General features: G+C 34.6%; 1 protein-coding gene across 1 annotated transcript in view; it reads left to right on the forward strand.

The window, feature by feature from the left end:
* PKHD1L1 (PKHD1 like 1) overlaps positions 1-21888 on the forward strand; it is a 163575-nt gene that overhangs the window by 13592 nt on the left and 128095 nt on the right. Inside the window, exons 4-14 of the mRNA XM_003256116.4 lie at positions 162-270; positions 1301-1358; positions 3117-3210; positions 6067-6120; positions 6649-6722; positions 8031-8073; positions 11916-11986; positions 13533-13643; positions 15973-16062; positions 17593-17861; positions 19013-19104. Of these exons, the coding sequence (XP_003256164.2) occupies positions 162-270; positions 1301-1358; positions 3117-3210; positions 6067-6120; positions 6649-6722; positions 8031-8073; positions 11916-11986; positions 13533-13643; positions 15973-16062; positions 17593-17861; positions 19013-19104 (1065 nt within the window). The remainder of the gene's footprint in view (positions 1-161; positions 271-1300; positions 1359-3116; positions 3211-6066; positions 6121-6648; positions 6723-8030; positions 8074-11915; positions 11987-13532; positions 13644-15972; positions 16063-17592; positions 17862-19012; positions 19105-21888) is intronic.

Consider the following 21888-nt stretch of genomic DNA (forward strand, 5'->3'; position numbering starts at 1 on the left):
TTTTTCCATAATATAGAATGGAACTTAACTAGACATCAGTTGCAATGTTGGACACTTTCTGTCAAAAATGACATGCAGTCTGGGGCAGTATTTTTCATTACTACTATACACTAAATAAGAGAGGTATTGCATGTCTCATATATTCTTCATTTTCTTTATAGAGCAATGCCAGAAGATTCCTACACTGTTAGAGTCAGTGTGGACGGGGTTCCTGTTACAGAAAATAACACCTGCAAAGGTCACATCAACAGCTGGGCATGTACCTTCAACGTATGTAGGAATCTTCTCTTCAATTTATGTATAGTTGATCTTGCTTTCTTTCTTGCAGAACTGAATTTTTATTTTTTAGTTTTATAGACTATCTATTTCCACATTTAAAAATACATTAGCATGTAACAAAGAATAATTTCCCTCAATTTAAATTATCTTCCATAGTAATTTAATGTCTGTTATTTCTGATTTGTTTCCCCTCCTTTAATTTTATTATTAAATTAAACTTTCATACTTCCAACATGTTTTCTTGTTCATATTTTCCCTTTTATCTCTACTTCTACTCTTAGTGTGATTCTCCCTTTTCCTATTTTCATCGAAGTAACTACCTTTCCTTTCTACGTAATTTCTAATGTAATGAGATAAAATGTGCCTGCATGTGGTGTAAGAGCCACTCAAAATTTAGCTGCCCTAAATAGAAGTATTAGCAGTAACACATTTTCTTCTAAGCATTATCCTATATATATATTTAATTATATTAGTTTTAAGTTGTCAATTACTGAGTACTACAGTGTTCTAATATAAGATGAAATACTGAAGAAAACAATAATGACATCTGTCTTCAAGAAGCTTCTATGATTCCAAAATACATTGCCAAATACGATTCCCAGATATCTCTGGCTTTCTTCTCTTTCCCCAGACGTGGAACTGTGTTTGGTTTTCTGGTATGTCACACCTAAATGGCCTTAAAGCGACCTAAATTGAGCATATCTCAAACTGCGGTTTTTGTATTCCTCCTTAAATCTACGTTTTCTCTGATTATTTCTCACCATCTCAAGCTAGAAACCTGTTACCATTCTTGGTTTCTCCCTCCCTTCTCTTTCAGCCCCATAGCTATTAAGAAGCAAAACCACGATGATCCTATCCTCTAAATTAACTCTCAGGTTCATCTTATTTAAATATATTCTTTCCTACATGACAGTTACATTATGAATATTGTTGAAATTTAGTAATGTAAGAAATTATCTATTTCACAAAACTAGAAACAAAACAGAGATAAGTTTGCATATTGACATTATTCTTTTTACAGGCAAAAAGTTTTAGAACCCCTACAATAAGAAGCATCACACCTTTATCTGGAACTCCAGGTCTGTTATATGACATCTGAAATAACTTTTGGTTTCATGGTAAATAATGTGTTTATTTTTTAGTATATAAAATTAGTATAATTCCTGCAATTTTTAAATAGCATTTTTTTTCATTATAAAAATAACTATCAGCCAGGCACGGTGGCTCATGCCTGCAATCTCAGCATTTGGGGAAGCCAAAATGAAAGAATTCCTTGAGCCCAAGAGTTTGAGACCAGCCTGGGCAACATCATGAGACCCTGTCTCTAAAAAATAAAAATAAATAAATTAGCCAGGCTTGGTGGCATGCACCTTTAGTCCCAGATACTCCGGAGGCTGAGGCGAGAGGATCACTTGAGCCCAGGAGTGTGAGGCTGTGGTGAGACATGATTGAGCTTACATGACAGAGCAAGACCCTATCTGAAAAAAAAAGAAAAAAGAAAAAAGAAAAAACTACCAATATTTTTAAAAAATGATTTTCAATGGCTATGTCTTCACCTACTATAATGTATTTATCACCTCCCACCCCTGCCACTTATACATTCAACTGGTTTCAAGGGTTTCATTATAATAACTATATTATTCCAGTTTATAATCCCAATGGCAATAACAGAGAATGTGTAACCTTGACAATTCTAGGTACTATTTTTTCAAGAATTAATATACAAGATACAGTAGTTTTAAATTTTTTTCCAACTCTTTGATGTATGTAATTAAACTTATTTTTTGCCTATTGACTATTGGTATTCCTTCTTTTATACATTACCTGTTTATCTCTTTGGCTTAATTTAAAGTTATTCACCATTTTTCTTATTAAGTTACAAGGATTCTTTATATATCCTTAAAAAAGGATATTAACCATTTATATGTTATATGTAAGAAATATATTTTGAATTTATCATTTACTTTTAAAACGTATTAATGATTTTTCTGTCATCCAGACAACCTTTGATTTTTATTATCACTTCTATAGATCCTAACCTTTGTTATTTTTTCTTCATTTTTTTTTTTTTTGAGACGGAGTCTTGCTCTGTCGCCCAGGCTGGAGTGCAGTGGCGCGATCTCGGCTCACTGCAAGCTCCACCTCCCGGGTTCACGCCATTCTCCTGCCTCAGCCTCTCCGAGTAGCTGGGACTACAGGCGCCCGCCACCACGCCTGGCTAATTTTTTTTTTGTATTTTTAGTAGAGACGGGGTTTCACCATGGTCTCGATCTCCTGACCTCGTGATCCGCCCGCCTCGGCCTCCCAAAGTGCTGGGATTACAAGCGTGAGCCACCGCGCCCGGCCCCTACTTTTTCTTCATTTTTAAATAGCATTTAAAAATGGGTGGGAGGCCCTACTAACCTAACTATATAAATATTATATAAATTTTCACCTATTTTTCAATAATTGTTATGGTTTTATTTTTTATATTTCAATTGTTATGGTTTTATTTTTTATATTTCATTTTTATTTCACCTAAGATTTCTCTTACTTTTTGGTACAGAGATCTTTTTTTTTTTTTTCTCAAATAGTCATCCATTGACTCAAGCAGTACTTGTGGAATACCATCCTGTCTTCTATGCTACACTTCTTTACTCCATAAATATTTACAGATACTCATTCATATTTTATTGTGTTTGCTAGAACTTTCAGAACAATGCTAAACAATAGTGGCAAACATGAGGTATAAGTGTCTGAGTCCTGGTTTTATTGGGAAAATCTCTAATGTTTTCATATTAAGTGTGTGGATAGATTTTCTTACACAGAACCTTTTTGGGGTTTTTGTTTGTTTTCAGGTACACTAATAACAATCCAAGGCAGAATCTTCACTGATGTCTATGGAAGTAATATTGCACTAAGCTCAAACGGGAAAAATGTTAGGATTTTGAGGTAATCTTTTGATGTGGAAATATATTCTTATAACTCATAAATGAGAAGTAATATTCTAAAAGTAATGCGTCCAATGATATTAAATCCCATTACAATGTAATATAACTAACCAGTGTTTTTTTTTTTCAGCCATATTATAGAAAGTAAAACAGACTATTGGAAGATTCATTGACATGAAAGCAATGGTCGATATGTCTTTCTTTTTTGGTCTGATGTAATTTCTTATTGTTTTGTGATGGATTTATTAACAGAAGAAACACAAAGACAAGTCCAATAGTAATTGAGTTATAGTCATACAACTTTATTACTAGAGGCCTTTATTACTTAATCTAACTGTCTCATTTTGTGTATAAAAACACCTGAGGCCTAGGGGTAACACAGCTTAGTCAGAGTCAGGAGTAGAACACAGTCTCGTAACACAGCTTTGACACCTTTTCTACTGCTTCATGATGTACAGGCAAGTGCTGAAACCAAATATTGTCAATAACTCATTAACAGGCCAAGCTTTGAATCCTGTTTTGTCCATTTGCCAGCTGTGAACTAGATAGTAACTTTGGCTGGTTAGCTAATGTCAAAAAAATAATTGTCCGCATTTTGGACTGAAAACTAGCATTGTCACTAGTTTCCTCCTGTAGCATAGATGGTATTGTTTCAGTCCTGCCTTTAAAGACTGAAAGTCCTGTTTATTTCCTACAGAAAAAAGTGTAGACTCACGATTATGGCTTTCAAGATATTCTATGTTTATCGAACTCATGCATAAAACAGGTAAATGGATAAGTTAAACAATTCAGATAGACTCTCAGCAATTAGAAAATGTTTTGAATGCTATAAAGGTTAGGTATATATACACACACATACAAATACATAATTTTGTAAAACAAGCAATTTAAAAGGTTTTAATGAGTGAAATAAAGATTTATCTGGCATTCTATAGAATAGAACCTTTAATTAAATCACATTTGTATGCATTTATAATTTCTGAAAATATTCATACTAATTCCTTATATGTAATAAAATAACTTCCAATTAGAGATATTTAACATTTTATATGTACAGATTAGTAGAAGTAAAAATTTTGTCTGCTTCAACATAGTTGAGTGTTATGAATGGTTTATATTCTAATTCTTAGACAGGGTTTTCTAAGTCATCCTTTCCCATAATGTAGCCAGGAAATAGAAAGTTTAACTTTCAAAAAGAGATTCCTTTTTTCCCCCATTGAAACTGGAATTTATTTCTGCTTAATATAAAGATTTGGATGGAAATTATTCCATGAAATCACAGAATTGCAGTGAGAGGGGACATTAGAGGTCAGGCTACCTAATCCTTGTACTCTGGAAATCCTGAGCTATTATATGTAAACATAGAATTTTTTCACACATCTATTAATGTTTGGGCAAGAAAGTCTTGGAGCTGCATTTATCTCATTTCTACCATGTTAATTATGATACCAGGGCTCCCAAGGCAATTTATTATGCCTGGATTCTGTTAGTAGGGAGGGAGTTGAGAGCAATGGGCTGTGTTCTGGGCAGGAATTCAGGAGACCTGCTTCTCACAAATCTTGTCCATTCAACTAAATCTCCAAATTCAGACCAGGTAGAAATTATAGAGGACATGCAAATGGATAGAGGGATTAGTGCTTACTAAGCAGCTTTTGATCTAAAAGATCGGGTAAAAAGAATTCTAAAAAGTATATATTAAAGACCAAATAGGGTGGTTTTACTCTAGATACGCATATCCAGATCACTGTGTGGATTACCAACTGTGGTTAAGAACACTGACTGCAGCCAAACTGTCTGAGTTGGAATTCTTGCTTTATTGTCTGCAGGCTTGGGCAAGCTGCTTAAGCTTTCTGTTTCAGTTTTTTCAGTAAAATTGAAGGATAATAGTTACTAACTCATAAGACGGTTGCAAGGATTAAACATAGGAACCTAAAAGTGTTAGCTGCTAAATTTATTATTTAGCTAGAATAAGGCAGGAGGCTAGAAGGAGAATTTAAATCCATGAATGTGTATAATGGGTACAATAATTCAGTTTACTTGCTTTACAATCCTAATGCAATGACCAAATGAAGGGACTTATATGTAAAAGTATATTAAAAAGTTCAAAATTTTCTACAAACAAAAGTCCTTATTTTTTATAGCTCAATTTTGTATCTGGCCTTATTTTGAGTCTAGGATTTGCTGTCCCAAAAGCTGGTGGTTTATTCTGGTATTGCAAAGAATCTAACACCAATCAGTCACCTGCCAGCCTCCAATAGCATCAGGTACTATCAGCTTCAAAGTAATAGGTCAGACCTGATCACCTGAGGAAATATGATGGCAGATGTTTTCCCTGCAGCTGAACGCTGGCTCTTCTCAGCTTCTTATTTTCATTTATGTGTCACTGATGCTGTTAGACATCCTCTTTCTCCTGATAACTTTGTGCTGTCTGTGCTGTTTGCCTTAATTCCTATAGTATAAAACCTATTACAAAATTGTTTTTGAGTTGATTGAACTTCAGATGGATGACTTTATTAACTGTTTCTATGTTGTCTTTTCTTGTAGTATTTAACACCTCTAACACACCAAATATGTTATGATTATCATGTTTTATTTGTCTTTCCAAGTTAAAATGTCAGCTCCACAAGGGCAAAAAAGGAATCTTTGTTTAGTTCACTGACGTGTCCCAGTACCTAGAACAGGGACTGCCACATAATAGAGGTTCAGTAGATGTTTTGTTGAATGCATGAGTGAGGGATAATAATAAGTGACTGAGAAGAAAAATTTAAGGGGAGCCAGGGAGTTGATGGGAAGAGTGCATTTTTGAAAGAATTTGTTAAGCATAACTTGATTTTTTCTAATAAAAATATTTGTACAGAGTTTACATTGGAGGAATGCCCTGTGAGCTTCTCATACCAAAATCTGATAATTTGTAAGTAATTCAAATTATTTTCTTTATAAAACAAATAGCAGATATAAGCATACTAAATTTAAATAGTAATTGCTACCAATACTGCATAGCTAAATGTTTTATAATACAGTATAAATTATAATATTCCACATAGCAAATTAGCAATCATTTTTACAGTTAGGTGCTGTATATCCTACTTGGTCTCCAAGATAGTATGACATGAACTATTTAGATTTTTATGAGAAATGATGTTTTGAGCAATATCTTTATCAAGCAATTATTTCATTTGGCAGTATCTCAAAGTCTTGTAAAGGAATATTAAATGGCATAGCCAAATTAATTATAAAATATTTTATTTTTATATAAAATTTTATTCAAACATCTTCAACAAAGTCTGGGAAATAGTTTTATTTTACAGAAATTTTGGTTGTAGCAACAATTTCTGTCCTGATTCATATTCTGAAATTAATAAGTAGTTTTAAAGAGAAACACAATATTCTAAAATTTTGGTGTCTGTATAAGCTTTGACATTAACTTTTTTTTTATTAGATATGGTCTAAAACTGGATCATCCAAATGGAGATATGGGTTCTATGGTTTGTAAGACGACTGGAACTTTTATTGGCAAGTGTTGGTCATCTTTCTTCATAGTGCTCACAGATGCCTTATTCTATTTTCCTGTTTTGTATTCTCCTAGACCTCCCTCCTCAGGCCTTTTGGATCAGGTGTTTTTTTTTGTTTGTTTTGTTCGTTTGTTTGTATTTTCTCTTTTCCTTGGCTTCTTTTCACTTTCATGCAAGCATGTATGAACCAGTATTTTCTTATGGTTTATATATAAGGTAAACTTCTTCAGGTTTCTCTTATTTCTTCTTTCTCCCTACATCATTCCATGTCTAATTTGGCTGTTTTGCCTGTTGCCTTAATTTTGCTCTGTTCTTTTCTTCTTGACCTATGTCCTCCAGACACATAGATCTTTTAAGAGTGTGTGTGTGTGTGTGTGTGTGTGTGTGTGTGTGTGTGTGTGTATGTGTTACAGAGTCTCGCTCTGTTGCCCAGGCTGGAGTGCAGTGGTGTGATCTTGGTTCACTGCAACCTCTGCCTCCCAGCTTCAAGTGATTATTGTGCCTCAGCTTCCCGAGTAGCTGGGATTACAGGCGCGCACCACCATGCCTGGCTAATTTTTGTATTTTTAGTAGAGATGGGGTTTTGCCATGTTGGTCAGGCTGGTTTCAAACTCCTGACTTCGGGTGATCCACCCACCTCAGCCTCCCAAAGTGCTGGGATTACAGGGGTGAGCCAACGCGCCTGGCCTTCTTTTAATTCTTGAATTGACTTCCCTCTCTTCTGTCTCAGGCCGTTTGCAAACTTCCTATCCTGAACATTTCAGATAAAATGCCATGTTCTCAAAAAGGCCTAGGTCATCAGTTGTCTTACATTCTCAAAGCTCATTCTACTTTTTTTTTTTTAAATAGCATTATCACAATTTTTAGTTCTCTGTGTCATTGCTCTTGGCTAATTTTTCCTTCCTCTAGACAATATGTTCTGTTAGAAGAAGGACAAGCTGTGTGCTCACCCCACATCTGCTCTCTCAGCCTCTAGCAGAGTGTCTGAACAGTTAAATAGCTGTTAAATAAATAAAAGAAATTTCAGGGCAATATGGTTACATATCTTTTCTTTTATTATTCTTCATTTATGATCATATTTTGTTAGGTGTTTCTAGTTATAACTTCAAGACACCTTATTATGTATATTTTTTTATAGTGGCTGCTTTAAGATAGTTCAATTTTTATTTCTTTGATGATGAACAGAAAATTGGATAAATATAATTTTGATTTTATACTTTTTCTTTGCTTTTAAATCAGCTTTATAATATAGTTATTGTTCTTTTGTGATTGGGAATTTAATTGATTGTGTATTTTCATTAAATTCCAGGTCATCACAATGTCAGCTTCATCTTAGATAATGATTATGGAAGGTAGGCTATGTTGTAAATAATAATTTTTATAATTGATTCAACTGGGTAAATAAGATAAAATGTATATTTAGTTTGTGCCATAGTTGCAGAGGTTTAAAAAATTAACTACTTTCTTTCCCCAATTAACAGTTAAAGAGTCTGTAACTTCTTTTCACTCACAATTTATGCTTCATACATAACCTTTCTGTTGTAGGGAAATCTAGCATTAACTAAAATAACATAAAAATCTTTACTTGTGTTATGGAAAAGTATTATTTTATGTCCTGCAGCTTTTCTGATTTAACTGTAACTTTTTAAATAACTAAAGTAATTAAATTTAGATTTAAACTAATGGAAGAAGAAACAAAAGCTCATGGTTACTATTATCTGATAAAGATTTTCTTTTAAGTTATCAAGACATAGAGAGTTGTGAATGATGGTAGTTATATCCTTCAATTGTGCATCTTAACAGCAATATTAATAACTCATATTTATGACTTTTAATAAAACTAGAACTCATTTCCAGATGTTCTGCATTCTAATTTCAATAAGGAAGATCATTATACATTTATAGAAACATCAGAATATGCAAATCTCAATGCATGTTGAAACCGCATATTATAGATAATAATAGTGAACATTTAGCAGCAGGCGTGGTGTTAAGCACTTTACATACATTATCAAGTTTAATCCTCCCAAAGAAGCTCCCATGGATAAATTGAATGTTATCATCCACCCCGTGTTACCCACTGGGAAAATGAGACTTAGGAACATTAGATAATTTGCCCAGGGATATTCAGCTAGTAGGAAGCAGCATCAGTGTGCAAACCCATGCTATCTAACTCTAGGACCTGAGCATTTTATTCCAGTGCTTTGCCATGACTGATGGAACAGTTCAGCAACCAGTACCACATTTCATCACTACTTACCATCCTGATCCAGGATTTCATACCATAGCAGGATTTCCCCACTTTTGGGAGCATTTGCAAATGTGTGGAGAATCCCCTGGCTGTCACAGTAACTGGGTATGGTAATGGCCTTTAGTGGGCAGTATCATGATGTGCCAAACCCAAGTTAATTATTCTCCCCAAAATGTCACAGTGTCTCCAGTTGAGAAAGTGAGTTGACAGAAATTCAAATAAATTGCATTATTTAACACTAAATCCTAATATAGCTATAGTAGATTAATAATAGGAAAGATCTGTTAATTTCTTTTCTGTCTCTGAACAATGATCAGAGGTCTGAAAAAAATGGCAATATTACAATCAAAGTAGATGTTATTCCTAGCAGCACTCACAGACTACAAGTGAAGGATGAGATTTTGTCCCTTCATGTATGGAACCGCAATTGGTTAGTGAACTCAAGTACACTATCATTATATTTAGAGATCATCTACTTCTAGACACCTAGAGGCAATAGGTGTCATTATAACAAATTGATGACTGGCTGGACACTTTATTATAGACCAATATAGGCTAGACCAAAACTAAGAGTAAATCAGAGTGAAAGATATATAAACGATGCTAGGATACACCTTTGTGATTTACATAGGACACATGACTTAGGGTCCCATAGCTTAACAGTTATTCTCTTTAGGGATGACCTACTTACATACAACTTGATAAGACAGTGCAACAGGATTTTGTTGAACATATTAGAAAACCATGTTAGGAGCAATAATTATTGAGTTTTAAATGATTTTTTTGAACTATATATGATTTTTTTAAATGCTCTTAGTAGCAACCTTCCCAAGGTGAAAGGAAAATGAATTCTTAGTTCTGAGTCTGTATGAAAGACATTAATTGCCAAATCCATCATATGTCTCTCAGAGAAACAATTATCCAAAAATAGAAGATATGAGTGATCAAGGTTGAATGTGATTGATAAGTACCCATAAATCAATATGCTGCATTAACATGCCCAGAACTTTCAATTTAGAAATGCCAGCAAATTCACATATAATATAAGCAAAAATACTGCATTAAATTGTTGATTCTGTGGACTCAATTTATAATTCCACCCCTCACCCATTTTTTTTTTTAAGCCAATGGCTATCCCTTTGTACAAATGTCTTAGAATTGAGGAAATTTGTGTTTCTGTATAAAATATTCTTATGAAGTTAAGATAACAGAAATATGACATTTACGATTTAAAAGCCTAGTTTTAAGATTACATGGTATTTTTTGAATGTTAAATCATTCATTAACTTATAAAATTCATATTTCACAAATTTCATGAGCATTGTTGAATATCAAATGAACCAATTAAAGGCCTTTCTGTGGCATCTATTCTATATTTCTTTTAATAGCCAACCTTCTCTCTTCTATTACCCCAAGTTCAAACAACAGCTGTTCCAAACTGATAAGGTTCAGACGAAGCTGCCTTAATTGAGAAATGCCTAGTCATTATCAATGAATTAGTGAAAATAAACCTCAGTGTCATCCAAAATAAATTACATTCAAATTTTATTTCAGGAGGCAATTTCCCCACTAACTTAAGAAGCAGAGTTAATTTTTGAGATGCAGGATCTGATCAGACACAATATCGCTGGAGCTAGCATGGTTTCAGATCTTTGGGAAATCAGCCAAAAGGCTTCTGACATAAAAATATGAAATCTAGTATGAACTTCTTAAGTAACTAATCTAGCATAAAATATTTCCAGAGACTCTTTAGTCTTGCAAATGAACATGGTAATGCCTGGGTTAGATTTACAGGAGCATTAATTGTTGGTCTCAGTGACAAGATTTACATTATTCTTTTAGATTCTAATTCAGTATAATTATGATGAATGAGATTTGAGTCTTAATATTTGAATTTCTTAACTTTTCTAATGAAGAATGTCTTGAAGGTAATTAAAGTAACAGCATTTAATTTCCAGAATTATTTTCCTCCTTAATTCTTTAGGTTTATAGAAGTATAAGTGTATATATATGAATAATGGGCACTGTGTTTATTAAGGACAGTTTTAACCCAGTCAATTGTTGCTAATTTGCTGTCATCCATTTGCAGTGTCACACAGATTAGTGGGCAGAGGAGGAGTACTGTGTAATACACAGGTGAGGAGCCACAGCTCTGGACTCAAACTGCCTGGGTCCAGTTCTGTGTCTGCCACTTACTCACCGTGTGATCTTAAGTTAATTCTCTGAAATTCACCTACCTCATGTGGTTGATGTAAAGATCAAACGGCATAAACAATTAAAAGGTCTTAGCATGATCCCTCCTCTCAGAACAAAAAGGAGGTTCTAAAAGAAGACAGACTGGGGTGGTCAGCAGAAGATCCCAGCCTTTATAAAGGGTAATCCTTCTGTATGCTTTTTTATGTCAATATAATTTCTTAAAATAAACTGTAGGGCCAGGCGCTGTGGCTAACACCTGTAATCCCAGCACTTTGGGAGGCCGAGGAGGATGGATCACGAGGTCAAGGGATCGAGACCATCCTGGCCAACATAGTGAAACCCCATCTCTACTAAAAATACAAAAAAATTAGCTGGGCATGGTGGCATGCGCCTGTAGTCCCAGTTACTTGGAAGGCTGAGGCAGGAGAATCCCTCAAACCCGGGAAGCAAAGGTTGCAGTGAGCCAGGATTGCACCACTGCACTCCAGCCTGGCAACAAAGCGAGACTCCATCAAAAAAAAAAAAAAAAAGAAATCAACTTTATTGAGATATAGTTTGCAATTCAGTAACAAATGTGTATACATATGTCACCAACGACCAAATCAAAATAAAGAACATTCTTATCTTCTCCCAAAAGTTCCATCCTGCTCTTTTGCAGGTTATGACATAATTTCTATCACTGAAGTTAAAAAAAAGTTCCTAAATTAAAGATTATTTAAAGCAGAAAATTTAACCTTTTTTTAACAGGAGTTTTCCACAGAAAATGGCATATTTTGTTTCTTCTCTCAATAAAATTTCAATGTTTCAAACATATGCAGGTATGTGACTTTTCTTTCACTCTGTTGCGGGGGGTGGGGGGAAGGCAGTGTATAATTGATTTAATCAAACCAAAGACAATGAGTGTAACGTGTATTATATTATTTGATGTACTGCTAGGAAAGGAAAAATGCCTAAGATGGGGAGTCTAACAGGAAGCTACAACATTAAGCAGAACCTCCCCCACAGCAGACAATATTCTTAGTTTAAGATTGATTGAAAAATAAACTCATTACACTAACACAGACAGCAGGGAAATTTGCATGTTTCAACTTTGGCTGTTGGCACAGAGAGGGAAAAAAATCTCCACTGTCAATCTTAACCAAAAACCAGTATAGATGCCTCTCAATTTACAATGGGGTAACCCCATCATAAGTTGAAAATATTGTTACATCAAAAATGCATTTAATACACTGAATGTGTATTAGCTTAGCTTAGCTTAGCTTTCCTTAAACATGCTTAGAACACTCACATTGGCCTACAATTTGGCTAAATCATCTGGCAACACAGTGCTCTGTAGAATACAGGTTGTTTGCCCTCATCATTGCATGACTGACTGGGGGCTGCAGCTGGCTGTGCTGCTCAGCATCGGGAGAGAGTATTTACCGCATATCACTAGCCTGGGAAAAGATCAAAATTCAAAATTCTAAGTACTATACGGTTTCTACCAAATTCATTATTTTTGCACCATTGTAAAGTCAAAAAATGTAAAGTCTGACTTTGGTAACTTGGAGAACATTTAAGCTGTCCCAGATTTATGCTCTCAGTGTGGTCCAAAAGAATCCTCAAGATGATCATAATTTAATTTGAAGAGGTTTCAGGTTGATAGTATCCCCTGGAGAGTGTCAGAACAAACACACATCATCCTGAAAGAATTGTACGTCACTCCCGGTCAGGAATAATGGAAAGATACGTTTAGATTTCAAAAATGTTAAAAAAGGTGGGTCTTGGAATCAATCAAATGTGATATATCTTGGCTTTTCCTAGAAGTTTATTTAGTGTGAAATTCATATGTAAGAATACATAGATATTTGATAGAGTTAATAAGGATAAATTTTAGTAAGAATCTGCCGTATGTCATGTACTGGGCTATTTTACAATATACCTACAACTTATATATACAAAACCACAAGAAGTTCAATCATAGTTAAATGTATTACTCTAAAAGAAAATTATAAGGGGTTGATCCATAAACATAGGAAAGATTCATTCTTCAAGAGCATATGGAAGAAGAGGTGGTTCTACCTGCCTTCCTGCTCAGCTCAGGTTTTCCTTACTTCTTTAATGCTCGCATTACCAATGTTGCTTTAATATCAGTCACCACTAAAGCCTGGTCCTCACGGAATGTAAGTCTTTGTCAATGCCGTGTCTATTGTATTTTTTGCAGGATTGCATCAGAGAAAGTAATGAAACACCTAATTCAGGCAGTTGGTAATCTACTACCTGTGTTAGGTGCTATGGCTAGATAATTTGGAATTTTTAAAAAATCGGGCATTTGGGTTTATGTGTAATATTTATGATATTTTATTTAATGTGCTTTTCCCCCAGAGGTCACCACGATTTTCCCTTCACAAGGAAGCATTCGAGGTGGCACCACGCTGACAATAAGCGGGCGGTTCTTTGATCAGACAGATTTCCCCGTCAGAGTTCTAGTTGGAGGTATTTCTCATGGTTTTTGATATATTACCTTATTACCACAAATTCTGCCTGTTCTTTAATAATTTGTAATAATAATAATAGTCTTTTCTCAATTCATGCCTTCAATTGGAAGCTGAGTATTTTCACATAGTCATTTGGTTCTGGGGTTTGATACTCTTTCCATTGCAATTTTCCAGCAAGGGTCACTCCCTGAAACCTCATGTGAATAGGACCTGAGCTCTAGGGTTGGCACCAACAGGCTTTGTGTAGCAGCATTGTAGCTGCCATCCATGAATTCCTCGCCACCGTTTAAGGATACACCTACCCTTAATTTAGAAGCTCTTAAATGCCTTTTTTGAATGGTTGTTATTTCTCAGCGAGTTAGCTAATTGTGAGGAAATTTAAAGTAATATTTTGGGTTATTCTCTTCATACTCTTCTCATATACTGTGCCTCATACGGACATTAGTAATCACTGTAGATATTGGCCTTGGAAAGAGCAGTAATTTCAATGAGTTATATGTTTACAAATGCATGTAGGCCTTGGTTCTATGGTTATGCTTCACTTTTATGTGTCCTGTCCAGATCTGTTCAGAGGTAGGGAGCTATGCAGCTCAAAAGAAGTGAATGTGATCATGAGAATCTTCCCATTCAGCCATAATGACATCACTGATATTGCTAGGCAGGGGACAGGATGCCTGCCCATGCAACAAGGCATATGCATTTCCACAGTCCTCTTGCTCAAGTACTTTCTACCTTTTACAGATTCTGCCCACAGGCCAGCCAAAATGTGATTTCAAAAAAAAGGGAAATGGATATTAAGCAACCTCATGTCATAGTTATACAGTCTTCTTTCGTGTCTGCGTGAATCCTTGCTGGTCATTGGCATACATATTAAAACCTGGGCCATAAATATTTAAAATTTGTATAATGTATTAATCTGACCAGATTTTATGTTTTAAACATTAAAACCAGGGCCATAATGCACTTTTAATTTATATACTACGTTTTATAATCTGATCTTATGTTTATTTTGCATACGACTATGATACAGTTGATATGAAAAGAAAACATATTAGTTTTCTATCATCTTTCACTACCATTAATATGGCAACCAGATTCAAGATTTTGAATCCTCAATAATCTCTTGAAAACATGTTGTTTATGTGCCTTTCCTTTGCTTCCAATAAAATGGGTGATTTGTTTAATATACTGTTCCTATTTACTGTTTTCTGGTTCAAATTTCTTGCATCCATAAAACACTCAAAGTAGCAAAAGGGGCTGGGTGCAGTGGCTCATGCCTGTAATCCCAGCAGTTTGGTAGGCTGAGGAAGGAAGATTACTTGAGCCCAGGAGTTTGATACCTGACTAGGCAGTGCAGGGAGATCTGTCTCTACAAAAAAAGAAAGAAAACAAGAAAAAAAATTAGCTGGCATAGTGGTACATGCCTGTAGTTCCAGCTACTTGAGAGGCTGAGATGGGAGGATTGCTTGAGCCAGGAGGTGGAGGCTACAGTGAGCTGTGATCATGCCACTGCACTCCAGCCTGGGTGACAGAGCAAGACCCTGACTCAAAAAACACACAAACAAATAAAATAGTGAAAAGTAGTGTCAAAATTTAAATTTTCCAGGCTATCAAACAAAACTTGGCAAAAATATCTCTCTCCTTTTCCCTTGTCCTCACATTTCATGGGCTGCAGTTGCCATTTCAGTGAATACTTTCCGAGGGCTGACCATATGTGAGGCATTGTGAGGAACACATGGAGGTTTAAAACATAGACTCTTCTCGTAAGTCTAATTGTGCGTATGTAAAAGTTACAATAGCTATCTTTTAGGCTTTTTTCCTATTTTGGTTTCAGTCTGTCTGTGAAAATGCCATTTAACAATTATTATCCCCCTTTTTTTTTCGTTTGAAGAACTTGGACTAAACCAGCACTTTTTTCTACCCAAGAGGTCTAGGGTCATCTACCTTTGTAAATTCTGAATGACATGGGTTTATTCAGCAACTTCTCTCCAAGGAACAAAATATAAGTTTTTACTTTGGATTCAGAAGTGACATTTTGTGCAAAGACATAGTATTTTCAAATTTTTTATCTCAGAAATTATGAAATTTTCTATCTCAGGTTTGTGATGCTTGTGATGTTCCACCAGAAAAAAATGTTGCTTTGTGGAAGTGTGACAATTATTATGTGAAAAGCTTTAATAGAAAATATGTAAAGGAAATAAAGAGCCCCAATTTTGCCTCTTGTTTATGCAACTTTGTTTTAATTGCAAAAGTGCTTAAAGATACACTGATGTGATTTGCATTCTGAAGTTTCAGTAGTAACGGTTTTGTATCTTGCTTCTCTATAGGTGAACCTTGTGATATTTTTAATGTCACAGAAAATAGTATATGTTGCAAGACACCCCCCAAACCTCATATTCTCAAAACTGTATATCCAGGTAAGTTACTGTAAGGGACAATAGCCATTTCTATATTTACATAAAAAGAATATATTAGTAAAAAATATTATTTAAACTTTTTAGAATTTAGAATTTATAGTAAGAATTGTAAGAAATTTCCTCCAAGTTTTAAAATTTACATTTTCTGGATTAGAAAATATTTCTGTTAAAATAGCTACCACAAAGCTGCACCTGTGGAGAAAAACCCAGCCTAAATTATCAAGACACCCTACTGAAAACAGCACGCCTCTACTGACAGAGTTTAATTATGCTTTTATCTCTAATTAAATTATGATAACTAAAACTTGGTAGAGTCTACATAGAAATTTTTTAAATGCCCTTTTCTGATTAAAAAAAGATAAATACGGGAAGTTAAATATTCACTTGTCTAGAATAACGTGGGAGTGAAAACAGGAGATGAGAGAAATGTTGCTCTAAATTCTTTTCAGACTTTCACCTTGTGGCTCAGTGAAATTGCTTTCCTATCTACACTAATACCATTGAAATGCTGTACATGTGTCTGCATGTGGTGTGTATCTCGTATCTGGTTTGCACAGTGAAAGTTGTTTATAATCGTGTCATTGTTTCACATTTGAAGCCAAATGAATTGTTTATGAAGCTCTTAAATTTCTTTGGTTTGAATATTAGAAAAAAATGAACAGTTTAAGAAAATAATTTTTATAATTTATAATTGATGACTTTAAAGAAAATTGCGTACATCACTAAACACTGCTGCTGTAAAAGTTTGAAGTGCTCAAGCTTGTCTTCAAGCAAATTCAGTTGAAGAAGGGTAGCCATTATTTTCCATATACAGACAAACTTAAGGCTGCTAAAGGAAGAAATAAGCCTAATTGTTGTTGCAGTTGAAGGAAAAAAAAAGAGAGATGGCTTGTTTCTGATTAGGAAAAATTTTAATCGCAGGGTTTATTCTGGCAAGTATAGGTACAGTTTATTGAGAGTATCCTGTTTTTGGTTCTGTCCAAGAAGGAGAAGAAATCCTAGAGTAGAAGTAATGTTTTTTTTAAAAAGTAAAACAAATATTGAGAGAAATCTGAAAGTCAACAATTTCTCTTCTTTGATTAATGGCTTTGTAAGCCATTAATTTACTTTTGTTACAATAGTCAAGGCAAAGGTTTTGTAATAAAATGGCATGAATTTTGAAGTTTTGCAACATCAGTTATATCATAAGTAATAATTACTATATATTATCTTACATAAAGCACTTTTTAAATGCCAGATGTTTTACATATGTATTATACATAATCCCTATAGCAGCCATGCAAATATTATTATTACTCCCATTTTACATATGTGGAAACTGAGGCTTAAATAAGTGAAGTAATAATGAACAAATTACAGACTGCCCTCTGGCTACAGGTACTTGTAGGGGAATGTGTAATTGTTTTGTTTGCACACATGCTAAAAATATGAATTGTTATACAGAATCTATAACCAATACCCAAATAGAAATCCATTGAGACACTGCATTATGATCCCAATGAAAGACTTATTTTATTTCATTACATTTAGGAGGGAGAGGCCTGAAGCTTGAGGTGTGGAATAATAGCCGTCCAGTACATCTGGAAGAGATACTGGAATACAATGAAAAAACGCCTGGATACATGGGTGCCAGTTGGGTAGATTCAGCTTCCTATATTTGGCCCATGGAACAAGACACATTTGTTGCACGCTTTAGTGGATTTTTGGTGGCTCCAGATTCTGATGTTTATAGATTCTACATCAAAGGTGATGACCGTTATGCTATTTATTTTAGCCAGACTGGACTTCCAGAAGATAAGGTAGGGAAGCCTCAGAATACTATTTGATACTGTAAAAACATTATGGTGATGTTTATATGTATCTTACTCTAAATCAAAATGAATGAATGTATTAAAAATGTATGAGAAATGACGTCATATGGTTTGGCTCTTGGCTATTATCCTGGATATGATACAAGATATAAGATGATAGAAAACCTATAGCCTACAGGAAAATTTCCCATACCTGAAAATATTTCATTATTCTACATTTACTTGGTCATGAGATAAAATTCATCTCTCTATTTTTTCATAAATAAAATTATACATTTAATTTCATATGTAGTTTTTCACGTGTTAGTATTAAATACTAATTTTATTAAATAATTTATATAATTACTATTTTTAATGACTAAGTAGTGTTATTACATGGGTTTACCAAGCTTAAATAACCATCTCCCTACTGATAAGTTTTTATTTACTTCTGGTGTTTTATGACCATAAATAATACTGTATTGAGCATCTATGTTCATTAGACTTTTCTGTATTTGGGGTTGCTTTGTTAGGACAATTTCACAAATATGAAACTAACAGATCAAATCAAAGGAACATTTTATGACTCGACTTATGTGGCAAGATTGCTTCCCAAACTGGTTGTGTAAGTTTAAATTGCTACCTGTAATTTATGAATTCTAATTTTTATCATAGTTTGTACTCCAAAGCATTTGTACTCCAAAGATGGTATAATCATTCCTAATGGGAAGCCCAAAGTCCTCTCACTCTAGTATGCAGAATCATTTAGAAATCTTTGGCAATCTAATTTGGATTAAATCTCTCAAAGTTCTCCACAGAGCAAAAGAATATTTTATTTGTCAATAACTACCTTTTTCCTGGTATGTATCTTCTTAGTTTCCACTGCAGTTCTAATTATGGAAAAGCTATGATCTGTGTATACTTGGTACAGTAGTGCTGATGTTAGTGAAGGGTGGAAGGAATGAAGTGAACTTTGATAATTTAAAAAAAATTTATAGCATAGTAGATAACAGATCTTAAAAGAAAAATATAAAGTAGTTTTACATTTTTCTACTCAATGAAATTTCTAAGACTGAAATAATAAATGATAAATAAATAAATGTTGAAAAGGTCTATCAATAAATTCTCTCTTTTCTTTGTCTCTGTCTCTCTGGGATTAGGTGAGGATTGCATATCATTCTGCTAATGCCAACAGTTATTTTTCCAGTCCAACACAAAGATCAGATGATATTCATCTGCAGAAAGGAAAAGAGTAAGGTTTTTTCCTGTCATTAAATTACTGTGTGGTATTTACAAGCTTTAAATTTATATTTTAAAATATTTTCAATTTATTTTTATTGGTGGAAATGATATTAGTTTATTGGCTTAATTTATAATTGGTCATTCTCTATAATTTTATTCAAATGTGTTTATTTTCAAGAATACTGGCATTCAGCTAACCAGGGAAATTTGAAGTCTAGATTAACCCTGTTGCAAAATTACACTTTTGTGAAATGTACTTGATCCTGTTCTTAGTTCTTTACTTGGACCTTCCAGTCACTCCACCTGTCTAATTTCTCTGTTCTTCCAGCTGATCTCTTCAGTATTGCTAGGGAAAAATCACTAAGCCACATAGATTGTTGCCACTGTTAATATGTATTTGTCATTAACTGGTTTATTCCAGGCCCTGAGCTAGGTACTGGAAATTAAAGAATATTAAAATACACTGCCAGACCTGAAAGAGCATATCATTTAGTGTTGAAAGGTCAAGTCCAAGGAGCCAATGAGTGGGATTATCATCCAAATACCAGATAATCCCATTCAAAAAGCCATCCAGAATTCCTAGGAAACAGGAAGATAAAAGACACGATACATTCAAAATGGAGAAGGTGGTGGAATGGAGTTACATGAAGAACATCAAAAGATGCATTTGCATCTGCTAGACTTTAATATATAACAAAGCACCTCAGACTGTAGCAACTTCAAACAATAAGTGTGTATTATTTTGCACAATTTTATAGTTGGCTGAGCTGTTCTTTTAGTCCTGGCTAGTTTATTTGGGGATTGGTAACCTAGAATGCCTCACTCACATGTCTAGAGCCTCAGCAGGCACGGTTGAGTCTTAGATATTTGGGGCATCCCATTGCACATGGTCTGTCATCGTCCAGGAGACTAGCCCCGGTTTGCCACATTGTGGATAGCTAATGCATACTGGGCTTAATACCTAGGTGATGATGGGTTGATAGGTGCAGTAAAGAGGGGAGTCCTAATGCACACACACTCTTCAATACTCTGTCTGTGTCACATTTGCTAATATCCCATTGCCCAAAGCAAGTGGCCAAGCCTAGACTTAAGAATGAAGAAATAGACTTCCCTTCTTGATGGGAGGAATGCGTTTTCTTTTAAGTTTACCACATCACCCTTTCAGATACTGATGAACTTATGCTCAGAGGCAGCATCATGAGGATCTTATGGAATTGGACAGGGAGGGTTGGGATCAGTGGAATCTGGGAGCAAATTAATGTTCTCACACTTAATGTTCTCGCTGAGGTCTTAGTAATACTGACATGGGGAAAGAGTTTCATTCCTTTTTTATCCTCCTTCTTCTACTTTCACTTCTTTAAATATTAAACATTTTCTTCTATAACCATGAAAACTACTGGGCCAGATCAAGATAAATGGAGTGCTTGATTAATCCCTACTGCAATTAAGTGTCAGTACATTTTCAGACTTTGGCTTGGTTTTGGAAAATGAGTTCAGTCTACCAGCTTGGCAGGAGCACAGAGTTTGAATGAAAGCAACTCCTAATACATCTGCTCCCTGGTATCTGTGCTCCTGCAAAACCAGCTTGGAATTTACATACTGTGCTTACAATGATGGCTATGAAATCTGAAATTGAAGCCACTCTAGCTGGTTTATTGTAAAGTGGCTCTTCAAGCCTTTCCAAAGGTGGCTCACATTGCTAAATCATTTTACTCAAATATTAAACATATAGTTTCATCTAGTGCGTATCTTTTTGGTTACCTTATTTTGTTTGGAATTCTCCCTCAGTTACTAGTTTAAACAATTTTGAATCCTTAAAATTCCCTTAGCGTTTGTTATTCATATGGATAAAGGAATAACATCTATTTTATGAGACTTTTGTGAAGATTAAATATAATAATGTCTGCAAAGTGCTTAGTTTATTGTCTAGCACAAAGAAAGTAACAAATTAATAGTTTTAAGCCACAAGTAAGGATGCAAAATTTTAATGGTTCTTCTTTGAATTCTGCTCTTTAATTAGTGTTGGTCATCTCAAGTCAGCAGAGCTGATGAGCAGGTTCTTATGGAAGTCAAGAGCCTGATATAATACCCAAATATCAGTTCCATCGGGTGATGATCCAGAACCCCATCATTCTACACATATGAACATGATAAATTTGCCTCATTCAGACTCTTTCGTGAACTGTGGATACTTATTCTCCCTATATAAGAATATATGTTGAGTGATGTGAGACAATTTAGGGAAGCTCCCAGCTGTCCTCTCCAAAGATGTGAGCAATGATGACATTGTTAGAGATTTAGAGGAGAAGTAGAAGTTTTGCACTCTCTTGTTAACAGCTGCTCAGTGAAGGCATTACCTTGGGTACACAGTAGGATGAGGGGCAGGAGACGTCAAGAATCAGGAATTCAAAATATAAAGTGAAAATCCCATCCAGCTAATTGGAGGATCATAGTAAATCTGACCAGTAAAAGTTTCCTGAGGCAATGTTTTATTCCCCAAGTTACGAATGGAGCCAAATTTAAGGAACGTGAAAGTAGGAACTTTTATTCCTGACAAATGTAACTACTCAGATATAAAATATATGCTATGTCTAAGCCTGCCATTTTCTTGAACACATTAAAATATTTAACCTTTGCGTGTTGTCTGTGTTATATACCAGAGACAGGGTTATTTTTCAGGATCTTGAGTATAGGAAATAGTATTGTCTTCTATAAATATTTATTGACTAAGCTGAATGAATTGGTTATGAATGAGAACAACTTTCTACTAATGCAGATATCTTACATAATTCAT

This window comes from Nomascus leucogenys, chromosome 16, assembly GCF_006542625.1.
Source record: "Nomascus leucogenys isolate Asia chromosome 16, Asia_NLE_v1, whole genome shotgun sequence".
Classification (NCBI taxonomy): domain Eukaryota; kingdom Metazoa; phylum Chordata; class Mammalia; order Primates; family Hylobatidae; genus Nomascus; species Nomascus leucogenys.